At 42.9% G+C, this 24,371-nt stretch overlaps 1 protein-coding gene across 2 annotated transcripts in view; it reads right to left on the bottom strand.

Moving 5' to 3' along the window:
• SPATA6 (spermatogenesis associated 6) overlaps positions 1–24,371 on the bottom strand; it is a 478,099-nt gene that overhangs the window by 343,414 nt on the left and 110,314 nt on the right. For both annotated transcript variants that reach the window (XM_078671405.1, XM_078671396.1), the window contains exon 4: positions 138–222. In XM_078671405.1, coding sequence (XP_078527531.1) covers positions 138–222 — 85 coding nt within the window. The remainder of the gene's footprint in view (positions 1–137; positions 223–24,371) is intronic.

The raw sequence follows: 24,371 nt of genomic DNA, 5'->3' as shown, positions 1-24,371 counted from the left end.
ATGTAATGCCAGCAAAAAGCAGTCGACAAAAGGGCAAAACATTTAAGGGGACCACACGGAAATGCAATAATGAAATAAGCCCATCCATGTTCAGCTTTCAAACAAACTCTACAAAGAGGAGTCCCATTCAGTCTCACCTTCTTGATCGGGCCAGCTCTCACACGTTCTTTCTCTGGGTGAGCATGTGAGAAGAGACGTGTCGGGTGAAGGGCTTTTCTCAATCTGCAATGGAAAAGCAGAAAATGGAGGGATAAGATTTGAACAACATTTAAAGCTAACATGTAAAAAACACACGAATTAATTTATTAAGAAAAGGAACTGCATTGTATTGTTGACTACACAGCCTTCTTATGCCATTCCAGATTATAACTTCTAAGGAGACACTGCTTGACGACTCAATTGAAATCTCTAAGTACATTTCACCAAGTAACACTTACAAAACATAAATATTCACGTTGCATCAGCTAAGTAACAGTTCTCAAGAACATCTCCATTGCAATATGTTTGTCAAGAGGAGTGGGTGCTCACGTACTCAGGTGATCACCGGCCCACATTGAAGACAAGCATTTCGATAGATGTAGCCAGACATGCCGGAGCTAAGTGGAAGAATTCAGCAGGCAACCATCTCAGTTTGAATGCTGAAAGCAGCCTTTGCCGGAATGATGCTCACCACAACCTCAAGAACTAAAATATCATCAGTATCTCAGTGAGAAATGCGTGGAACCTGTCCTGACAATGCACATGTTGGGCTCGGCATAGATCGCTAGCGGAAGGGAACACACTGACTTTCCAAAACCCACTATGCTTTGCTTCTGAGATCAGCAGTGTGGTTTCTCGGCGACCGTCCCTTATATTAAGCATAGCAAGAAAAAGCTTAAGTGGTTAATGCTGCCTCACAAAAGGTGAACACTCTCACCAAAAGCAAGGCAGGAGCACCAACAGCCTGTGCTAACCTGGCTGCATGTGAAGAGGCAGAGGGAGCCCTATGGGAGAATTGAGCTAAGAACCTTACTACTCTTACCTAACCTACAGTGGGAGAGCAGTTTTGGGGCAGATTACTATGCCTACGCGAGGTGACTAAATTATTCTTACGATACAGGGAATTTTGACCGTAGAGAGTGGACCTGTACCTTCGCGATACGTGAGGCCCCCTTCTGGGAACACGACCGGTACACCGAGATTGTAGCCGAAAACATTATACCCTCCCGGCACCATTGTGCAATTTTGCCATTGGTTATTTTTGGGCACTAAGAAAACTGGAATAAATAAAGGTTTCCTTTTGCCCCAGTCCTGATGAGGCCCTAATTGACCGGGCTGAAAAGTGTTGACACCACATTCTGGAGAAGCCCAAAAAAACTAGAATTAGGTGTAGAAAGGATTTGTTGAGCACACTTTAATGATTGAAGAGGGTTTATCAATTTTTCCTCTTTTGTGCTTATGTAGATGGGCTATCTTCGTGAATACGTATTGCAAGTGATAATTATTGTGTTCTAAAAAAAACTTTGTTTACATCCGCAATAGTAGTTATGGTAATAAGGAATCATATATATTTATGTACAGATACATGTGTGATTGTTTACGTATATTGAACTTGGTGTATATCCTTTCAGTGCGGTGCAAATTCCCCCGCAGTTCTGGACATTCCAATCGCGGGCGTAGTCATGACGGCTGCTGGCCATCGTGTACACACGCCCTCCGTGACTCATGACGGCCGGGAGCCATCATGAGCATGGAAGAGGATATACATGTTGTATGTTGACTTTTTACATGTTGTGTATTGATCCTTCTTGATAAACATATACATATAAATATAAACATAACTTTGGACCATATACTGGTGATGGTTTTTGAATGTATAAAGAAATCATTTGGACATATATTCCAGGCGAAGGATTAATTTAAGTGTCCTTCCACAATAAGAGATTCTCAAAACAATTTAGCCGCATAATTTTTTATATTATTAGTGTTTCTTCGCCCAGATGCGGGTGGAGTATTAGGGCGAACCCCCTATCTTCAAACACTCTTACCTGTAGGGCAATAATGGCTGTTAAGTACCACCACCTTGACAGCTGTTATTGTCCGCAGGTGGCGGAAATATCGCTTAATTGACAGACTCTGACATGAAAAGATATGTATGGGGAGGAATACACACCTGGATAAAAACATATAAATGATATTCTCATACCAGTTGTGGAGGACTAAGGCTTAAATACATTGCATGTTATTATCTGGCTCGTGATCTATTACGATTGATCTATCTCCTACATCGCACTACAGCTCCTACTCTTTGAGATGACATAGGGAGGGGTTATCCTCAGTCTATTTATAAAAACCACTAATCACCTTCATTGGACAACCTCGTCAATAGAGCCTTGTTGACCAGCTGCAAAAACGAACACAAGAAATGTGGAACTGACCCCTTACTACACCATTCTGTCCCCATATGCAAAAGTGCTGGAATATTCCTTGGAGGATCATCGATCGACTGGATTGAGTAGGGAGCCAGGAGGATCTAAATTCTTGACCAGTTGTTTGTTCTTTTATGGATCCAAAAGGCTTCAAACCTTTGTGCACTGAGATTGGCCAGAGCAACCCGCAATACGGCAAGTCTGTCAACTGTCACACTGTTTGTGACAACATCTATGTCTCTTTTCTATGGACGACCCCTACCCCCTATTCTACAGTTTATAAATGTGTTGGGGGTTGTGGGGGTAATTTCAAAGGCATGGTGTCAGGATTATAAACAATATTAATAATCAGCTATACTCTTCACATGTTGAATATATGCCTGGATTACAGTAGCAGGATATATTAAAAAACACATATTACCCTAAAGGCTGATTGGCCCAAATTGCAATCACATAACAGGTTTAAAAGAGAAACAACTTAAATTAATTTATTTCAAGAAGCTGCAGAATTGGTACTGGTCTCACCTTAGCCTGCAATAGGCATACATTCTCCAGCATTTGGACTGGTTGAGATATAACCAATCAGGGCGTAACGTACTATGCATTCTGTGGACCTGCTTTAACATTACACCATACTGGAGTGGCATTTGGAGAATGCTAGATGGCTCCATTAGTACACAAAGCCCCATTACACAGTATATTGGATATCAAAAGACATTTGTCTCATAATAAAAGCTGTCTTGCAAGTTTCTTTCCAGCGCCCGGGATATGCATAATACGACACTGGAGATTAGTGGAACTGCCTCCTCGAAACAATGAGTAGCAGCACTATTCCGAATGCCCTACTGCGAACACAGAAGTCATAGGGGCAATGGTCAAAGTGGCACCTTGGACAGATATGGGGACACTTTAGGCAACATGAAAGCAAATCCTGAAGTCTAACTTCCTCACACACTAGCCTTGGAGAACTGCATTGGAGTTTTCTATTAATACGCTTTGTGCCAATTGAGGATAAATGGTTAGTAGGTGGACTGCTTACAAATTATGTATTAAAGTCTAGTGCCATTTTTCCAGGTCTATGCTTAACTCCCCTTGAACAGAATGGTGGTTCACAGCAATGCATCCGTACCAGTCGATGATTTTCTCTTCAGTAAAATGCACGTTATCCCTATTGTCCATTTAAGAAGGTTGTAGCAGAATAGCTTATGCCGAGGGATAAGCAGTTCTTTCTAGCCCTAGTAAAATTATTGTTCCGTATTTTTTATTTGTTTTCTGTATTATGTTTTAGGCTTCTTGTTTTAGCATGGCTAATACCCTTGCCTCAGTTCGTCTCTTAACTAACATATGTTACCATTTGTCGGCTGGTCCCATCTGTAAAGGCTCCATGTAGTAGACTATATGGTTGTGCAGGTATTCTCATGTTAATGGTTTCATGTTTATCAGTGAACAGTAGTTTCCAGATTCCTTTGTACATATTGTGTGCGTATTGACAATAAACTTAAAAAAAAAAAAAATGGGTGGTTAAATTCAGCAACAGAAAAAACAATGCTGGATAACCTGTCATATGTAACGATTTTTATAAGAATACAGGGGTTAGGTTTACAAAGCACATTTAGAGGTTATTTAGCTAACCTGAAAAGAATACCTTTTTATTTGATTTTTTTACTTACCACCAGTTACCCAACTATAGGTATCCGTGGATCCCAGGGGCCCAAAACACGCTGGAGTGAGCCAGGAGAGTGCCAAAGATTTGCAACAATACTGCTCTAAGGGCTTCAATCTGTTGAACTAACTTCAGCCACTGACTGCATGTAGTGAGTCTGGTTTGCTTTCTTGCAATTCCGCTTTGACTTCTTCCAAGATTTGGACCACGATGCGTAGTTGTCACGAGAATAGCCTCATGATCAGGAGTGGGTCCACACACTCAACTACGAGCAGGAGTGGGATTTCTGTGACTTCCTTTGTTGCTCGGTGACATTCAGTTTAACTTCACTTTCCGCGATCACCTTCCGATTTATAAGGGTACACTAGTCACAGGTCTTGGAGAGGTGTACCGAAGCCAAAGACCACTTGTGGGGGTCTAACACAGACATCTGTTTGCAAGAGTCCCTACTAGGTTTCAGACTCTTAGTTTTAGAAGTGGACACAGTTCCCTTGTACACTGGAGAAAAAATATTTAAAGAAAAAAAACGTATCAACTGAACACAGGGAGGAAGCTCTGGATCCTCATATGAAGGCGTGGGAAGAAAGCAACTTACATTGATGAGCAGGGGTAGCGCTTGTATGCTACTCCATTGTCATTTCCTGGCAGAGTGAAGTCAATGAGGGGCGGCAGAGTGAAGTCAATGAGGGGCGGCACAGTGCCATCTGAGCATTGGAGGAATACTGTTTAAATCTTCCAGATCCAGTCTGGCACCTGGGGATATTCTAAAGGGGGAGGAAGGTGTGTCTAGAAGTATCTATCAAAAAAAGTTTATTTCTTTCCACTGCACAATACAATAGGTTAGAGGTCCTCACGGACTTGCACCACCAGCAGTAAAGCAGTGCCAGCAAGTTGTTGATTTTCAAGGAGAACTTATAGCATTTTGAAGTTAACAGCATATAGGTTGAAGAGTACAGGAAAGTACAGTACAGTATTTTTTTTTCTCCAATGATAGACTACATCGTAACTAGTGTAGGAAGGGGCCATACACGCTGCATTAAAAGGAAGAAAATATTGTAAGGTGTTTGGATGCCACTGACAAATGTCTTTTCTCTACTACTGCAGCACTAAGAAGCGTTGACTGCCAGTCTTCGTCTTTTATCAACAACGTAATTCTTAGAAGTGCTGTTAAAATGCTGTGATTGTTCTTCATGTTGCTGTGGTCACGTGCTCCGCTAACCTTGTGTTATCGAAGTGGTTTTAGCAGCGGTTCGTGTTAAAGTATTTTCTTAAATGGTCTTTTTGGCTCTGAGGTCAGTTTTAGTCAGTCCAGAAGAAGGCAGTGTACATTATAGATGACACATATTTTTGGAAATGTGGAAATGTGATGAGTTGGTGGGCAAATACTTCTTTAATCAGAAACCAATGTTGTTGGTGTAAAGGTCTTGATTCTCCCTTATAGCACACTTTACTATTTCAAGGGGATTGCATTTATCTTCTTCTCCCCAACGTAGCGAGTGTCACGTTCTGGGGTAGCTAGATTTCCTCACTCTCTTTAAACCCAACTTGCTGATAACCATTCTCCTTTCAAATTACTTGGCTCTCTATCTGATCTTAGGTGACAGGTATGCTATTTAATTTGTGTGTAGCGCCTATATTCTTTCTTATGCCTTTTGAGAATTAGGCTACATGCCGAGTCTCAATGTGATCCTGCAGATGTCATAGACGTATCTGCCAAGTTATGAACAACAACTTCCTTGTTGCCTATTACGGACAGTCTCCTGGGAAGGAGACATCAGGGGGACATATGCAAATCTAGTCTAAAGTCAACAGTTTTACTTCAGCAATAGGGCCTATGCTTCAAAGCTTCTCTTGCAGGGCTGTTTGAGTTCATTAACTGTGCTGCTGTTGCAGTTGCATTGTTTGGGGGAACAGGAGTGGGAGGGCTGGAAGCATGTTAGTCAGCTTGTTTGGTGTGTAATACAAGAACTAAGTGATAATGTGTTGAATACTTGCCAGTAGTCTTTGCTAAAACGTCATCAGTCCTAATTTAATTTCATCCCATCCCACCGTGGAGCCACTGGCTTCAATTAACGTGTTTAGGCTTCATTAACACACCTTTCTGGGAAAAGGGTCAATATTGTCAAGAGAGGGCTTAAGTTCCAGACATGAGGTTGCCATTAAAAGGGACCAGGTGTGACGAAGGCTGCACAGGAGGTTTATTGAAGATCACCCGTACATGCAGTAACGTAAAGCAAAATGATGTGTACTGGTGTGTATTGTGGTGATGGGAGCCCTAAGATCCCTAACATTCATGGGTCTAATGCTGAAGGGGGGGGGGCTGTAGAAGTGAGTACAGTCTCAAGAGAAGTATGAATCATGTGTTCATTGAAAGAGTGGTGATGGCATGGTACCACCACCAAAGAGGGTGGCACCGAGGACAACAGCTAATGGGCCCAAAAGGTCCTTGGACAGAGTCATAGGAGCTAGAGTAATGAGAGGAAAGGGTGGAACTAGAAGCCAAGAGGGATCTGTAAATTTGCATCAAGAGAAGTCAGGAAAGGAGCAGAAATTCTTATCTGCAGTAACATATTTCTATATACAAAAGAAGTGCTTGGGGACATAAACAAACTAAGCAGGTGGGGTTCTAGAAGGCAAGGAAATGGTAATGCATTGTGAGGGCCCCAGAGATGCAGCCGATGCCTCTGGCATACATATGATCACCGCAGATTTGGGACAAAACGTAGGAGCAGCAAGAATAGGAAAGGCAGCAGGAGGAATGCAAAAAATATAACGACTCTCTTGCAAAACAGAGACAAAAAACAACCAGTCACATAGGTCTTTTTCGTTATTCGCTTAAAGGGCAATGCTGACCCCATTTTCAAAGTCTCAGCAGTGGAAATCGTACCCCAGAAAGCTTAGGGAACAGGTTTGGGATACCATTTGTATTATACTGATGCATTTGTAAAGCTTTTTCTCCCCTCAAGCTTGCTTTTCTTCATTTGATTCGAAAGGACTGTGCACAGCTTCCACCCCGAGGAGTAACTTGTTTCAAAGATAACTTACTTGAAATTATCATTTCTCTAAGAGAGGAAATCTTCCTCGTCATAAAACATTCTGCGCTCCTTTCAAATCCTCTCTTGCTGCTTTCACTCCGAACGTCAATTTCTTTCAAGTACGATGAATGGAGCTAGAACACTGCTGTGTGTGCTCTGGAAGAAGCTGAAGGGGCACTCCAAGGATTTACGCACAGCAGCCATGAAAGGGCCTGATCCTTGTCACTTAAAGTGGCTGACATAGAAAACTTAGATTGCATTTAATAACGTGCTCCAGATGAACCTGCGACGTGATCTAGAAAATTAATATCATTCAAAACCAAGAGTGAGTTTTAAAGAAAAGGGTGCAACACCCTCCCTTAAGACGCTACGAGATATTGGCTAACAGGAGCCTTAATATAAAATTGAAAGAAATGAGAAGTTCCAAGATTATACAGCAGCTTCAGGCAGAGAGTTTTGCCTTGATTTTGAGGCCCTGCACCGGATACTCAAAATCGTTACCATTAGTTCTCTGCCTGCTCCCAGACTTCACCAAGCTATCACGTGCCCTATTCTCAAATGTTATAGGTGTGGCACAGTGGCTAGATACAGTCTGCTTATGAATGACAGCTAGACCTCTTCCAATTCTGAAAATACGATTTTTGTTAATAATTTGCAAATTAGGAGGGATGGCTTTGTGGAATTGGGAGCGGAGTCTTTGCTGAGCGATGTTTTTGTTACGATGGTGAGAAGCAGTGTTTTTCTGATAGCAGGTCAGAGATGTTAAAGCGATTTTGCACTGGATTGCCCCGACTAGGATTCTGTGTATGGTTGTGATCATAAGTTGGTACGGCTGGAGGAAGAGCAAAGTGCTACATCTATTGGAGTGGGCATTTTCATCATCCTATATCAAAGTGCCTTTTTGAGATGTAAAGAAGTGGTCAGATTGTATAGATGTTTGCAACATGCAGTGGTGGACTAAGTTAAAGTACTCCAAATTGTCAACTATGTGTGACATATCTCTCTGTTACTCCATCAGTATCTCCATGCCTGTTCATTTGGTGATGGCTGTTTTTTTGGCTGTACAGTGCTGGTGACGGCCAATTTTCATAGAATATAGGTCTTATGTGAATTTAAGAGGTATACATTACAGCTTGTCGCTGATCACTCAGTAATATGGTTTCAGTATTATTGAGGGCCATAACTGTTATATAAGGATGTAGATAACTATATGATGCCACTGTGACCATAGGTCATATCTTCATAGCTTACCTGCATAACAAGAGCAGGTTGAGTAGTTTGTAAATCATGGTTGTAAGCAGAGGATTGCGTTTGAAGGCGCAACTATTTCCTTGGCTCTGTCGCTAGGGTATGGGTGGTGCAGGTATCTAAGAAATAGTCATGTTTTCAACTGTCTTCAGAAGTGTATATGCTTCTGGGTGCTTCTTATGCTGGCTGGTAGTGAGTTCCATAGCTGGACGGCTTGTATTGAGAAAGCAGGTCCTCCTACGGATTTCTTATGGAAAAGAAGTATGATGAAAAATGATGCAAAACTGGAGTGCAGAGTTCTGTTTGGTTTGTATTGCTTGAATGTAGTTTGTAGGTATAGCTGTCCTTTTCCTTGGGAGGCTCTGTACACAATGAAGAGTGACTGCCTTGAACACTGCCCTTCTAGCTAAATGTAGCTAGTGGTGTGATTGCAAGCCTGGAGTCATGCATTCTATTGGGTGAAGGTAGAGAAGAAGACTTGCAGCAGCATTTTGGATGAGTTGTATTTTGCGTTCAATGAAAACGGTATAGGCTACTGGCATAGTCGAGCTTGGAGATGAGTGCTGTGAGAATGGCTTGCCGTTTATACTGGTGTGCATGGTATATGACGTATGACATATTGTTTTCATTGTGTAGAAGGTACTCTTTGTGACGTTATCAGGTACAAATCCTTGGTTACTCCTAGGTTTCTACCTTCTGTTGTTGTTATTGGAGGGTCTACAAGTTCCTTAGTCCTTATGACGGTAAGCTTGTAGTTTTGCTAGTTCCACTGGTCATAATCTGTCTTTGTGGGATTGAGCTTTAGATGGTTATTTATCATCCATGTGTTTATAGCACGAAGGCAGTCATGGTGTTGTGAATTGTAGAGGTCTTCATGGATATCTACTTTTAAAATGATTTGGGTGTCACCTGCATAGTTTTAACAGGTGAGGTTGTATGATTTAATCAGCTTTCATAGCAGGGCTAGGTAGATATTGATGAATAGAGGAGATATGATGGACCCCTGAAGGACCACCACAGTGTTCTGTGTGAGGAGGCGACATGAAAAAGAGAAGGTAGACCACACTTTGTCTGTGATATAAGAAGCAATCATTTTTGAAAAATGTTCATGGATTCCCATATCATGAATTCTTTGCAGTAGGATATGGTGGTGGACAGTGTCAAATGCAGCTGATAAATCGAGAAGTAATAAAGCAGCAACTCCGTTTTTCTCCACTGTGAGTTTTAGATCATGCCAGATGGATATGGATGTGTCTCTGCCTGGTCTGAAACCGGGGTGTTGGTCTAAAAGTAAGCCATAATTTTCGTTAAAGTTAAACAGTTGAGCAAACACTGCTCTCTCAATTTTTTTTCTCCTTAGGATGGCCCATTTGATATGGGACTGTAGTTTGCTGGGTCAGAGGGGACAATGTTTCTTTTTTCTTAAGAGTGGTCTGAAGAAGGCAGTTTTGAGTTCAGGTGGAAATGAACCTAATTCCATGGACTAGTTGAGTACGAATGTGGCTACCTCCCGTGCACAGGTTGAGTGAAGGAAATCTTTAAAGATTTTTGGCAGCTCTGGGACTAAACGTGACCCTGATGGTCTGGCTGGCTGCAAAGAAATATATTGAGGAAATCTTTTTGTGATAGGGTACTGAGGTATGCATTGATGGATGATTATTAATGTCTCTTTCTGGGGCAATTATATCATGTGTTGTGTGTGTTCCCCTTCACATAATGTTCCATCTTTGTAATTTTTAGATCAATTCTGTGGTATTTTTATCACAGAAGTATTGTGATCATGGTATGTCTCTGTTTAGACACTGGATTGTGGAATTCTGTTTGAATTTTATGGAGTTTCTTAGAAGGGCAGTATGCTTGAGTTATGAGTGTCTTCTTGTGATACTGCTGTCATTTTTGTAGGCTCTGTTATTGTGCTGCAGTGTGCTTTTGTCCGTTTCATCTCCTGATTTTCATTGTAGTATGCAGAGTTGTGTTTTCATTCTTCTGATGTCATTTACCTATGTCGAATTATTTTTGTGGTCAACCCTCGATGTGGTTTTTATTGGTGTCTGTTTGTCCATTGCAGTTAAGATCCAGTAGTAGAATGTGTGTACGTCTTAAGGCTGCATGTTTATATGGATTTTTGTAAGGTGGGTTGTATTACTGGATGTCTAGTTTTTTCCATTATCTGCAAAAGAGTATGTTGTTGTTGGTTTTTGTTGTCCTCGAAGTGTAGGGGTGTAGATCCTGAAAGTGATGATGTTTTGGTGTCTTCAGGTAATGGGGGAGCTGTTTGTAACTAACTTGCCCTAAAGATGCCAACATGACATCTAGTCTGTGTCTGCACAGTGAGTTGGGCCAGAAACATTTTGTTGCAGTTTGAAGGGTTCAAGGTTGGTTGTGATAGCTGTGGTTGAGTTCAGATTCTTCTTGTTAAACAGAGGTCTCCTAGAATATATATGTTTAGGTGATCCAGATGGGTGTTGGTTCCTTAATCAAGTAGGAAATCTGTTAAGCTGGCATTGCTGCATGGTAGTCTATATATTAAGAAGAAGGAATAAGTAATAATTGAAGTGGAGTGACATCTTATCACCAAAGATTTACAGCCGTCCATGGTGAGGCTTTCAATTATTGCTATTTGTAGGGGTATTGGGAAACTGGGTAGACTGGGGTGTGAGCCCTGGTCAAGCACCAACAACAACCCTTGCCAGGGTGAGTCACAAGCAAACCCCAAATTAACCTGTGGTCAACTTCCTTGTAGCTTGACACAGAGCAGTGGGGCTTAATTCAGAAGCAATGTGTAAAGTATTTATGCAGCACTTCAAATAATAAAAAGTGAAAAACACCACACATAAAGGATCCCACATCCGATTAAAATGGCAGTAAAACACAATGACAGAATACAAAAGTAATGTCCAGAGCTAAAGTAAATGAAGAAAATAAAATATTAAAAATATGCTCATGGAATATTAATGGCCTACGAAGAAAAATAATCAATGCTTATTTATCACCAATGTCCAGTTATTATCAAGTTATACTTCTACAAGAAACCTGGTCTACTAATCCTGTAATGCTTGAGGGATACAAAGGATAATTTGAGCCTGCAATCAAACAAAGTAATCGAGGGCGCCGTAGTTGGGGGTTTAGCTACATTTGTTGCTCTAGAATTAAGAATGGAACACGAGCAAATCGATACAAATAACCCAAATTTATTGATATTAAAGATGCGGTATATGGAAAATAATCACTTAGAAAACCTGTTTATAATAAATGTATACATACATCCCATGTCAAGCGCGAGAAGCACTATGACGATCACCCTGATTGCAATGCTATCTCAGCTGATGATGGATGACCCTTTTACACAGTACATTATATCAGGGGATTTCAATTTAAATCTGTTTGTACCAAGTATGAGAGATGAGTTAATTCAGGAACAAGATTATCTCTGGGCAATCCCGCGGCAAACACTTCCAACTATATTTAACACCTTCAAAACCCAAATAGGCGCAACTTTTGTTAAAGACTTAGAAGCCCTGGCCCTAAGAATCTTAAATGGGAGGTTACCCCAAGACTCCCCACCGGCTTGGACATTTCAATCGCAGGATCATGAATCAAGAATCGATTATACCATGGTATCCTTGAATATCTTTATTAACGTGATCTCTTTTTCAATTGTAAAAGCATCGGAGAGTGATCACAGTCAACAAATTCTTATTACTAATTTGATTGTTAACAACCATACCGAATATAGAACATTGCCAGGTCAGACGGGCACAGTAAACTATAAGAAATTAATTTGGAAGGACCATAATAAAGAACACACTAACAAGACGGCCCTTAAATTGGTAGGAACGTGTTTTGAAGATAACTCCTTAACTGCAATTGAACAATGGGTTGATTTTATACAAAAACTTGTTAAATCCTTCAAGCAAAACATTTTCAAAAAAGAAAAGGTACAAGCTGAAAGAGAGAACAAAACTTATTCTAACTGAAACAACAAGGATTCTGAAAAGATCACGTAATCAATTGAGGAGATAGGTAAAAAAGAATCCTAAAGATATGGATTTGGGTTTAAAACTAAAAAGGTCAATCATAACCTACAGAAGATATTGTGGGGCGAAAAGAATAAAAAAGCAAAATGATCTTTGGGCTAAAATACTCTTTTGTGGTAAACAATCAAACTCCAGAAAATTCTGGATGTTGATAAACGGCCTAGCTCGATCAAACAGAACAACTGTAATATCATCCTTAACCGAGAACGAGTGGATCAGGTTCCTGTTTATACATCTAAATCCTGCTGGGGATACAATGCAATTAAAAAATGGGGCTAATATGTTCGAACCAATAAGGAATGACAAGATTCAAGAATCTATATAACAAATAAACAAATCTGTAAATTAATTCAGAAATAAAAAATGGTGCGCCAGGCCCAAATGGTGTCCCGTTTGCACATTATAGGAGCGACCCCAATTTATGGTCAGGATATCTGATGAAGGTTTTTAAGGATATCGTAAGGTCATCATCGATACCTGAAACATGGAAGGGATCGTTGATAGCCCCCATTTACAAAAAAGGAGATTGGTCTTTGCCGGAAAATTACAGACTCATTACGCTCCAGGATACCGATGCTGAACTATTTGCAGGTGAACTGTTATCTAACCTAGCAGAATGGGTAAGAGAAAAGCAGATAATACCGCCTAATCAAACTGGATTTACACAAGGATTAGGCACTACAACAAATATCCTTGTGTTATCAGTCCTAATGGATAAATACAAGAAGCAATCACTATACTTGTGCTTTGTAGATTTTAAGGCTGCCTTTGACTGTGTGCATAAAGATCTTTTTCATGGCAGAAGTTAATCGATCAAGGTATACCACCCTCCCTTTTAAAATTAATCCAACTTCTCTACACTGACACATGGGTCAGCGTTCGGATGGGAGATGGCTTAACAGTAACAGAAAAAATACCAACAGCATCAGGTTTGAAACAAGGATGTGTATTGGCCCCGTTGCTTTTTAATGTATTTTAGCTGACCTAACGAAAGCCTTGGATGAGGTGAATGCTTGCCCACCTAAATTAGCCAATACTCCGATATCAAACCTGCTATATGCAGATGATGTTATCCTATTTACCCAAACTAAGGGGTCAATTAGGATGGCGGACGGATCTCCATGCAGGCGGTGGTGATCCGTCCGCCATCCCTGCCCGTCTGCCCCCTTTCTTCCCCCCTCCATATTACGATGGCAGGGGGACCGTGGCGGAGGGGAAGACCGTCCGCCGCTTTTCCGCTGCGGTCGCCTTGCGACCGCGGCGTAAAAGCTCTAATATGGTGGCGGCGTCTATCAGACACCGCCAGCCATATTAGGATGTGCTGGGGGATATGCCTTTCCGTGGCGGCAATGCCGCCACGAAAAGGCTTACGTTTCCTGCTTTGGGGGCCCGTTGCGTGCCCCCAGGTTGAAGGGGGGGGTTGGGGGGTGCACATGGCAGTTGCATGCACAATGCGGCAGGCACCACGCGGTGCCTGCCGCTTTGTGCATGCAAATGCATAGCGTTCATTTTTGACTTTGCGGCGGGTGCTGCTTAAAGCAGCACCTGCAGCAATGTTATATATACGGGATGTGACTGCCAGGGTGGCGGTCACATCCTAATTCCAACGGAGGGACCGCCACTGCGGACGGTCTCTCCACCTCGGGGGTGGCGGACGGACGCAGGTCCGTCCGCCATCGTAATCGACTCCTATGGTTGGACTACAACGCCTGTTAAATAGGATAACTACCTATTCTAAAGAAAATAGAATGGTTATAAATGAATCTAATAAATCTTCTTATTCCCACATAATGCATCACCTGCGCAGATACGAATGGAATTTAGGATAACTAATCAGGTACTTGCGCGAAAAGGACAATTTATTAAAGTGTGTAAAAGGATATAAACGGATATTGTAAATCAATTGTCCAAACTATTGTGGCAGGAAATAAACTTACACTCGAAAGCCCAGGCGTGGAAATATCTATTTACACCATTAGAGGAATATTCAGTAAACTCAGTCTGGGAAATGCCAATTACCTTGAATTCTTTAAAAAAAAAAGTCATTAATAGTACAACAAAGCATTTATAATTACTCCTGGATAAAAATTCCTTCTCAAAAAGAAAACATGCATGGCCTCTCTTGAATGGCTATACCAAAGTAAAAGTGCAACCGTACCTCAAAATTCCTTGGTCTGTGAAATTCAAACACATTTTTATAAAAGCTCGCTTTGGAGCATTTCCGGGCACATGTCATCTAGTGCCATGGTTGAGAACAGAGGGACCAATAACTTGTAACCTATGCAAACTTGGCGAAGAGAATATTAGGCACCTCCTGTGTGTTTGTCCAGAACTGAAAGTTCTGGACAAAGAGACATTTTAATGTTCGTGGAATAAAGAGTTGCAGACAAGCACTGATAAGATGCCTCCATACGGACGATATAATTTTAAGCTCGGCTTTTGTAAGGTTTTTAACGCAATTGAGAATTAAGTTAGAACATCAAAAATTGAAAGAATGTAAACTAGGAAGTACATAACATGTAAATAGTGTAACAAACTTGAAGTTTATAATATTTATAGAACTGATTTTATAACTGATTTTAGAATCAAGAATTATTGCATATATATTGTGAGGTTTTAATTAATCAAACAATAAAGACTTTCATTCAATCAATTAAAAAAAGGAGTACATTTTAATAAATAAATCAAGACCAAAACAACAAAAATCCAACTAGTAGAACAGGAGATGTGTAATTTTAAAGATTTCGTGAAAATAGCACCAAAAAGTACCAACTGTGGATATCTGGTCATGCCGGGCCGGGAAAAAGTCTCAAGTTCTGGACGACCGTGATGAAGCACGGGGTGTTGGCTACAGGGACCAAGTTAGGCTCGCTGAACAAAGAACCTTAAATTCTGGTTTGCAGAGCATTGTGAGGGTCTTCGTCAAAAATGCATCACAAAGCTGAGAGCCAGTGAAGCTGTGATGCCAGCCATGGTCGTTGTCAAGGATCTGGTCGGCGAGGGATTGTGTTGCAAAGTCCGATGTGGAGGATGCGTCTCTCAGTCGGAGCGAAGCGTCGATTCCGAGAAGCTGCGAGGCAGAGTCTGTCATTGAGGCTGCCACCTATAAGAGATGCAAGGGCCTGCACTGAGGATGCGTCGAGCAGTGGCTGTTCCGATGAGGCAGCAGGCAATGATGTGAGTCTTTGCGACTAGGAAGATCCATAAGGCATTGACGAAGCGTTAGTTCCGCTTGGGATTGCACAGTGCAGCAGAGAAGATGTGTCAGTTCTGGTGGGTCCACAGATGCTGACATGAAACCTTACGATTCAGAAAAGGGGGTGGTGATGAACAGAGTGTCTGAATTAAGCAGACCACTCTTACCCAGTCCAAAGATCAGGGCTTGATCCATCACCGTTATTTAGCTCACTGCCCCATCCCAGCTCAGGACCTGGCTATATGCAAATTATTCTGTCCCTGGCCCAGTGCATCATGGGAACAGGGCAGACCAAACTACCAAGCCAATTCTTCACCAGAAAGGAGACAAGCTACCGGTTTCTGGCATTTCAGCCTCGTCGGCCCGGCTTGCTTGAATCCTGATGGAGCAGTGAGCAAGGGACTCATGTCTGAGTATACCCTGCCACACCTATAGTGGCCAAAAACCATTCAGAAAAGGGGGTGGTGATGAACAGAGTGTCTGAATTAAGCAGACCACTCTTACCCAGTCCAAAGATCAGGGCTTGATCCATCACCGTTATTTAGCTCACTGCCCCATCCCAGCTCAGAACCTGGCTATATGCAAATTAGTCTGTCCCTGGCCCAGTGCATCATAGGAACAGGGCAGACCAAACTACCAAGCCAATTCTTCACCAGAAAGGAGACAAGCTACCGGGGACCGGTTTCTGGCATTTCAGCCTCGTCGGCCCGGCTTGCTTGAATCCTGATGGAGCAGTGAGCAAGGGACTCATGTCTGAGTATACCCTGCCACACCTATAGTGGCCAAAAACGATTCAGTAAAGGGGGTGGTGATGAACAGAGTGTCTGAATTAAGCAGACCACTCTTACCCAGTCCAAAGATCAGGGATTGATCCATCACCGTTATTTAGCTCACTGCCCCATCCCAGCTCAGAACCTGGCTATATGCAAATTAGTCTGTCCCTGGCCCAGTGCATCATGGGAACAGGGCAGACCAAACTACCAAGCCAATTCTTCACCAGAAAGGAGACAAGCTACCGGGGACCGGAAACCTTAGGCCCATTTCCAAGAGTTCAGGAATGGGGGGCATCACTTGACAGGGCAGACTAACAGATGGCAGAGTCCAGGTGAGGGGGGGCGAGGATGTTGGCGCCTTCTGTCAGCAGGACAGCCAACCTGCCGCTGGAGTTACTCTGGGTTCCTGGGTACAAGAGATGCAGGACTAGTCCTTCTCGCCTAGGCAAGAGTGCAACAGGTCATCACAGCAGGGCAGCAGTCCAGCAGACGTCAGCAGCAGCAGCACAGCAGTCCTTCGTCCTCGCAGAGGATCCAGAGGTCAGGTAGTGTACTGAAAAGGTGGTGTCTGGGGTCCAATATTTATACCTGGGCCTTCCTTTAAAGTGGGAGAAGCTACTAGAGGTTTCCCTTTGAAGTCCCCAGGCATCCTGTCATCCCTGTTCTGGCTCCAGATTAACTAAAGGGGGCATGCAGTCCTTTGTGTGGAGGCAGGACACAGTCTGCCCAAGTATAAGTAGGGCTACGTCCAGCTCTGCCCTCTCCTCCTACCAGTGATGGCCCATCCAGACACACCTAAGCTCTCTAATGTGTGTGGCTGTCTAGAAGATATAAAAAAGCCCAACTGTCAGCTACACCCAGTCAGGTGACAGAGACAGGTTATAGGCACAAAATGGCTGAGGCAGGAAAATGCCAACATTCTAAAAGTTGCATTTTCAGAATTGCAACTAAGACACAAAACATGAACTGGGTACCTGCTCCCATTTGGAAATTACAGCTCATTGAATGTAATAAGTGAACTCCAACGTAATTTTATGGAAGAGTTAGGCCTTGCAGTAGTGAAAAACGAATGTAAGAGTTTTTTACTACCAGAACATGTAAAACTTTAAGGTACATGTCCTACGTTTTAAATACATTGCACTCCGCTTTCTGGGCTGTCCAGGGCCTAACCTAGGGGAACCTTATGAGTATTTAAAAGGAAGGTCTGGGATTGGCAAAGGGTTTATTTTGCCAGGTTGAAATGGCAGCTTAAAACTGTACAAGCAGGTTGCAATGGCAGGCCTGGGACGCGTGCAATAGTAACGTTCTCACGCTAGCTGTGGTGCTTGGTTAAGGACTGTTACCCGTTTTTACTGCTCTAACCTGTTCTCTGCACTTTCAGTATTTTACTTGTTACTTGGCCATTCGCTCACTCACCTCTTCTTTTTAGTGCCTCAGCCCCTACCCCGGTCCACCACAGGCATGCCCGATTGTTGTAGAGGGTAGAGCAGGTTGCCGGGCTCTCGCTTCCGGTCTCACCGAGGGGAGGAGTCACAGGTTAGCAGTCCAGCGCTAACAGCACAGCTGCTACTTAAAAGACATGCCATTTCCAACGCACCGCGGACGCGCGCAGTGGTGCACCGCAGGCGCACCAAAGGCAAGCCCGTCTGCGCCCGCCCGTGGCCAGCGCCAGCCATGCTGCCGGTTGCCCCACCAGTGCACGAATCCATTGGTCCAGGCCCCAACTAATGGAAATCAAAAACAATGGGTTGTGGAACGACCTTCCTCTTTCTCTCAGATCTAGCCCCAATCTGTTGGCCTTCAGGAAAGACCTGAAGACCCTGCTTTTCCTGCAATAATACCGCCCCTTCGAGCTTCGCTCTTTTCACTCGTCCTTGCCTTCCACTCTGGACCTGTGAGGCTCCCTAAGCTCCAGGACACTCCTCGGAGTAGCCGTGCGCTATAGAAGCACCCCCCTATAACATAACATAACATAACACCCAGTCGCTATGTAAGTTTTCAGGGTCTTTTAATGCCCATTTTACCTGTGTCACATGTTCATTCTCTTTTAAGCCAGGTCCTAATGCGCTATCTAAACTATTTCCTCCTCCAGCCAGACCTGTAGCTGAACGCACAGGCCTCTCTCTAAACATCAAGGCGTGCTTGCTCAACTATAGATCACTACCCCGTCATTCGGGAGATATCTGGCTATCCCTCACAACTCATGTTTGGGACTTAATGTTTCTAACCAAAACTTGGGTAAAAGACTCCTCAAATCCTGACCTTAACCTTGCCATCCCCCCTGACTATCGTTTTGTGGGGATTAATCGTACTAGCACCAAGGTGGGTGGGGGATTGCTGTGATTCTACGCTCAGACTGGGAGATCATCTCTAGGAAACTCTCTAACACTGGACCTTTAGAAGCCAAGTATTTCAGTATCTCTGAAGCCGCTAATTCAATTTTGGCAGGTATTCTTTTATACAGACCTCCTGGCTCCCTCCCCCAACCGCTTAGTGATTTTTATTCAACGGCTCCTGACCTATCGCTTAAACACGCCCATTTCAATATATTAGGTGACTTTAACCTCCATGTGGATGATACCTCTTGCACCAAAGCGGGGCTGCTCCTGGACACCATGGAGGGCCTCAATCTGTCCCAGCTGGTTAGTGGTCCCACTCATTTGTACAGCCATACGCTGGACTTATTCACCAATCATCCTAATTTGACCACAACCTCTCCCCTTCCTCTCACCTGGTCAGACCATTTCCTAATCCCATTTAGTCTGACTATTACTCCTCGCGCTGGCATACCAGTTAAAGCCAGGGAGTATGGTAGGAAATGGTTCAAAGTCACCAGCTCATCGCTGGCCCGCACTTTCTTACTCTCTTGGCAGTCAGTAGGGGATTTAGATACTGATGTCTCAAACCTTATTGGCAGGCTATCCTCAGCATTGGCGCTATCGCCCCTATGCAACAGATAACTTCCTCTAGATTAAAACCTTCATTTGCGGGCTGAGAAGAGCCACTGCAAAAAGCTTGAGTGGAGCTGGAGACAATCCTATGATCCAGTGGCTAAAGCTACGTATAGAGCTGCCATTAAGAAATTCCACAAATTCAAACATACCATGAGGAGGGAGCACTTCCTTAAGAAAGTCAGCTCTGCTGATAATGCCTCAAGAACTCTGTTCAATATAGTGAAAGAGTTTTCCAAACCATTGGTATTATCTAGCTCGACCCCCCCCCCTAGCCAAGGACTTTCTAATGGGTTATCTAACTTCTTTCATGAAAAATCGTAGATATTTTTTCTACGTTCAATCTGTCCATGGATGCCCCGGTCTTTGACTAGAGCGTCACCAGGGAGGAGGCCTTTACGTCTTTTAACTCTATCTCTATTGGTACCTCTATGCAAAAAATGTTGGCTTGTAAATCAGGCTCTCCTTTGGACCCCTGTCCAGCACTCCTATTTAGTTCACTCGCCCCTCTTATCATATCTCCGCTGAACTTGATCTGGAACACCTCATTACAAACTGGGCATTTACCTTCGTCTTGGAAACAGGCCATGCTTATCCCTATTTTAAAAAAGCCTGAAGCCGACCCATCAGTGTTCAGCAACTATCCGCCTATTTCCCTTTTACCTAAACCAGCCAAAATCCTGGAGAAAGTAGTGCAAGCAACACTCTCCAACTACCTGGAGGCCAGACAACTTCTCCATGACTCGCAGTCCGGTTTTAGATCTGGCTATAGTACCGAGACTGCACTTCTGGAGGTAGCAGAGACTATCCGCAAATGCGTGGACGCAGGCGGTGCAGCAATGTGAGTGCTCCTCGACCTGGCCGCAGCATTCGATATGGTCTCCCATGCCATATTGATTGAAAGACTGTATAGTCTTGGGATTCAGGGCAGCCCCCTAGCCTGGATTAGATATTTTCTTAGCAGTCGTACCCAACAGGTCTACCTTCAACCTTTTGTCTCGGAGAAGAAGCCACTTAGTAGTGGTGTCCCTCAGGGCACTGCCGTGAGCCCACTGTTTTTCAATATTTATCTATCGCCGCTTGTGGGGTCAGAGTGATCTCATATGCTGATGACACACAACCAGTGTTTTCATTTAGAGATCACTCTGACGTTAGTTTTTCTAACTTCAGATGCTGCCTTAGCAACATCTCCTCCTGGATGTCACTTAATACGCTCAGGCTAAACTTGGATAAACTGAGGTGTTGTTTTTTAATTTAAAAAAATCCCCCTCTACCCCTACTTTGGCGGCAACTTGAATTGAACCCCCCTTACGCCTGTGGAATCTGCTAGAAATCTTGTTTTTCTATTTGACAACGAATTGTCATGCAAGGCGCAAATAAATAAGGTCACATCTGCGTGTTTTGGTAAACTTCGTATGATCCGTAAAATTCTTCCTTTTCTTCCCTTGGAAGCTCGCCGGACCATTATTCATGCCCTTATAATTTCACACCTTGATTATGCAAACAGCCTGTATGTTGGAGCACCAGCCTATTTGGTCAATCGTCTGCAGATTGTACAGAATGTGGCAGCAAGGATGATTTGTAACATCCCTTTTCGTCACTCAATTTCTCCTCACTTGAAAAAGTTACACTGCCCGTGACTAGTCGCATTCAGTTAAAATCCCTGGTCATGCCATTTAGAGCAATTCAGGGTCAGGGGCCTGCCTATCTTAGAGCTAGACTCAAGTATGTACAATCCAATCGATCTCTCAGATCTAATCATCTCCGCCTCATACATCCGCCCCGTTTTCGTCGCTCTAGAATGGGGGTGGGAGAGCTTTTGCAGTTATCACCCCTCAATCTTGGAACAGCTTGCCACTGTCCCTTCTCATGACAGAATCGGAATGCTTATTTCGACGCAATTTTAAAACTTGCCTGTTTTCGAACCCTTAATCACCCTCAGACACGTACAACTGCTTACCGTCCGTAGCGCCGGTACACCCCCCCTTGGGGGGAGCTGTGCGCTTTATAAGCTTCTAAATAAATACATTTAAAGTGCTACTTAAGTGAGTGGCATAATCAGTGCTGCATGCCTATTAGTAGCATTTAGTTTACAGGCCCCGAGCACAGGTATTGCCAAAGTTACTAGGGGTTATAAGTAAATTAAATATGCCAATTGGATATGAGACAATCCTACCATCTTTTCAGGAGAGTGCACAAGCACTTTAGCACTGGTAAGAAGTGGTAAAGTGTGCAGAGTCTTAAAGTCAGTAAAAACAAAGCCAACAAACAGGAGGGTTGAAGGCGAAAAATTAGGGAGAATGTCACGCCAAGGGTGCCAGATGTAACAGAGGTTTACTGTGCTTGCGGCTTTTGGTAAAGGTGGAAGGGAGGTTGTTTGGTTCACGCCTTCACTTCAATTTTAGTTTCCTTCTGGCAAGTGACATTGTGTTTGTAGCTTATTTAGGTTGTGGTTGAATTGTTAAATTGTTTATGATAGGTTATCTAGTGTTGGGGTACTGGTTGTTTTTGTTTTGGAAAACGTTAGATGGTTGATGGGGAGATTTTTTTGTAGTCAAAGTTACTCAGTGTTTAAGGGTGTATAATTTGTGAAGGTGGAGTGTTAGGGATTATTAGTTGAGAAAGATTTTGTAAGTGGGAGGTTGCTTACCTGAAATGCTTATGGTGGCGATGTAGAGTTTCTAGCCCTATGCCCTCTTCAGACTCTAACAGGCAAAACCCTTAACCTGTCGTCCTTTACGTGGATGCCCTGAGTTAAATAGCCCTATTTCAATAGCCCTAGTGACCAGGTAACCTTGAACCAATGGAACGCCGGCTCTAATTGGACAATTATGCAACAGTCTCACAGAAAGGAAAATCTACACTGTCAATTCAAAGCCACTAGATCCACCTTTTGCCCAAACACATTCCAGTAGCATTAGAGCTGTTCATTTTGACAGCTTTGTGTATGCAGTAGGGTCTTAATTCAGACACCAAGTACAAGTACCGAGGCAAAGCGTAGCATATAAATTCAATAAAGATAACTATATTGAAAATCCACACTTACAAATAAGCAACTTACTTTTCTATGAGGGAATCTTCAATGATACCAAAACACAGGAGGAAGTAGAGAGGTGTTGATAGAATCACCCTCCAATCAGATATGCACAAACAAAAGGATTCTATCAATGTGTGTTCGCTAGAGATTTATTTTTATTTTCATATTGTGGTTCTGTGAATAGTAGGATGATTGACTCTCTCTTAGGGTGGTAAAGATGAGAGCACAATGTGCTTGTTAAAATACCCCTCACACACTAAAAAAATCCAATAGTGTCATGCTTCATCATTGGGGTCTTCCCGTCCCTCTACGGGGCGGGGCGTGCTACGACCTGACGAACTACGCGGGAGCACTAGTGATGTGACAAGGCTATGTGATAGTGCAGGGTGGTAAGTGTCAGTGAAGTGTAGGGACCTAATAATATGTGAGATAAAAACAAAAGCTAAAAATCCTCTGGCTAGTGGAAAAAAAACAATTTATTCACTTCCCTAGCTGGGGACGTTAAGAAGGTTTTTTTTTGGGGTAGAGCGATTAGCTACTACCTGGTCAACTCTCTTCAGAGCGGCAGGACGGATAGAAGTAAGGTAGTATCCTTACGCGGCCACTATTACCGCGTTGACACACCTATCGACTGTCAGCTCATGGGGCACACCAAAACGTCCTCAGCAAGACCTATTTAGGTCATCAATTTTGAGTTTTTACGCTTCCCCTGGGCCAGCTCATGCCCTGAAGCATAAAACTAACAGTTGATTTTTACTGCTAGTTTTTAGGACGACAGGCTTACTATACTTCGCAACTGAGCTAATTCTTTGTAGGGGCCACTAGAAGGTCCTGATGAGTAAGCAGTAGGGGGCTGCTTACGAAACATGTTGACCAGGTAGTAGCTAATCGCTCTACCCCAAAAAAAACCCTTCTTAACGTCCCCAGCTAGGGAAGTGAATACATTGTTTTTTTTCCACTAGCCAGAGGATTTTTAGCTTTTGTTTTTATCTCACATATTATTAGGTCCCTACACTTCACTGACACTTACCACCCTGCACTATCACATAGCCTTGTCACATCACTAGTGCTCCCGCGTAGTTCGTCAGGTCGTAGCACGCCCCGCCCCGTAGAGGGACGGGAAGACCCCAATGATGAAGCATGACACTATTGGATTTTTTTAGTGTGTGAGGGGTATTTTAACAAGCACATTGTGCTCTCATCTTTACCACCCTAAGAGAGAGTCAATCATCCTACTATTCACAGAACCACAATATAAAAATAAAAATGAATCTTCAATGATATTCATACACACTTGACAGAAAAGAAAGCTAATCCCCACCAGTAGGCAGTGGGAAAACCACGAGAATGGCATTTCAGGGACCAGGAATAAGATGACCTGAACGTGATTTATCAGAGAAGCTCGGCCCATTTTACCATGAGGTTTGAGTCTAAATAGCACTGCCTTGCAAATGTATAGATTAATGGCCAGTTAAATGCTCTATAAATTATGCCAATGTGGATATCAATGAGGAAGGTATTAATAATCTCGCCTGTAGTAAAATGGCCTGTTGCATTCTAGTTACATTTATATAAAGTTCAATCCGTCATGTTGTGGAATCTTAAGATGTTCCTAAGCATGTGTGGTAAGCAACATAACTGATCACACTTTCTCATCCACTTTAGTTTTGTCTAAATAATCAAGAAAGGCCCTTTCTCCGAGCAGGGATGAAAGGCACCTCTGCTGGGAAGACGGATTATAAATCAGATAACTAATTTAAATGAAAAACGATATTAATTTCATCAGAAGGAAGCATTGTTGCATTAAAGCAACCAAGCTCATGTGGAAGCTAAACACATGTTCGGTATCTCATTAACTTAAAGACCTATGGACCCATTAGCATGGAGAGAAAATTGTTCCTATGCCATCTACTGATGGATACAATTTTCTAATGCTTCAATGAAATGCTTTATGAATTACATTATGGAAAAACTTTCAGATGGATTTTCCTGTAATCTGTGATGGCTGTGTGAATTCCAGCGA

The sequence above is a fragment of the Lissotriton helveticus genome, chromosome 1_2, assembly GCF_964261635.1.
Source record: "Lissotriton helveticus chromosome 1_2, aLisHel1.1, whole genome shotgun sequence".
Taxonomy (NCBI): domain Eukaryota; kingdom Metazoa; phylum Chordata; class Amphibia; order Caudata; family Salamandridae; genus Lissotriton; species Lissotriton helveticus.
The sequence above is the reverse complement of the archived record's forward strand: the minus strand, read 5'-3'. Positions and strand labels throughout refer to the sequence as shown.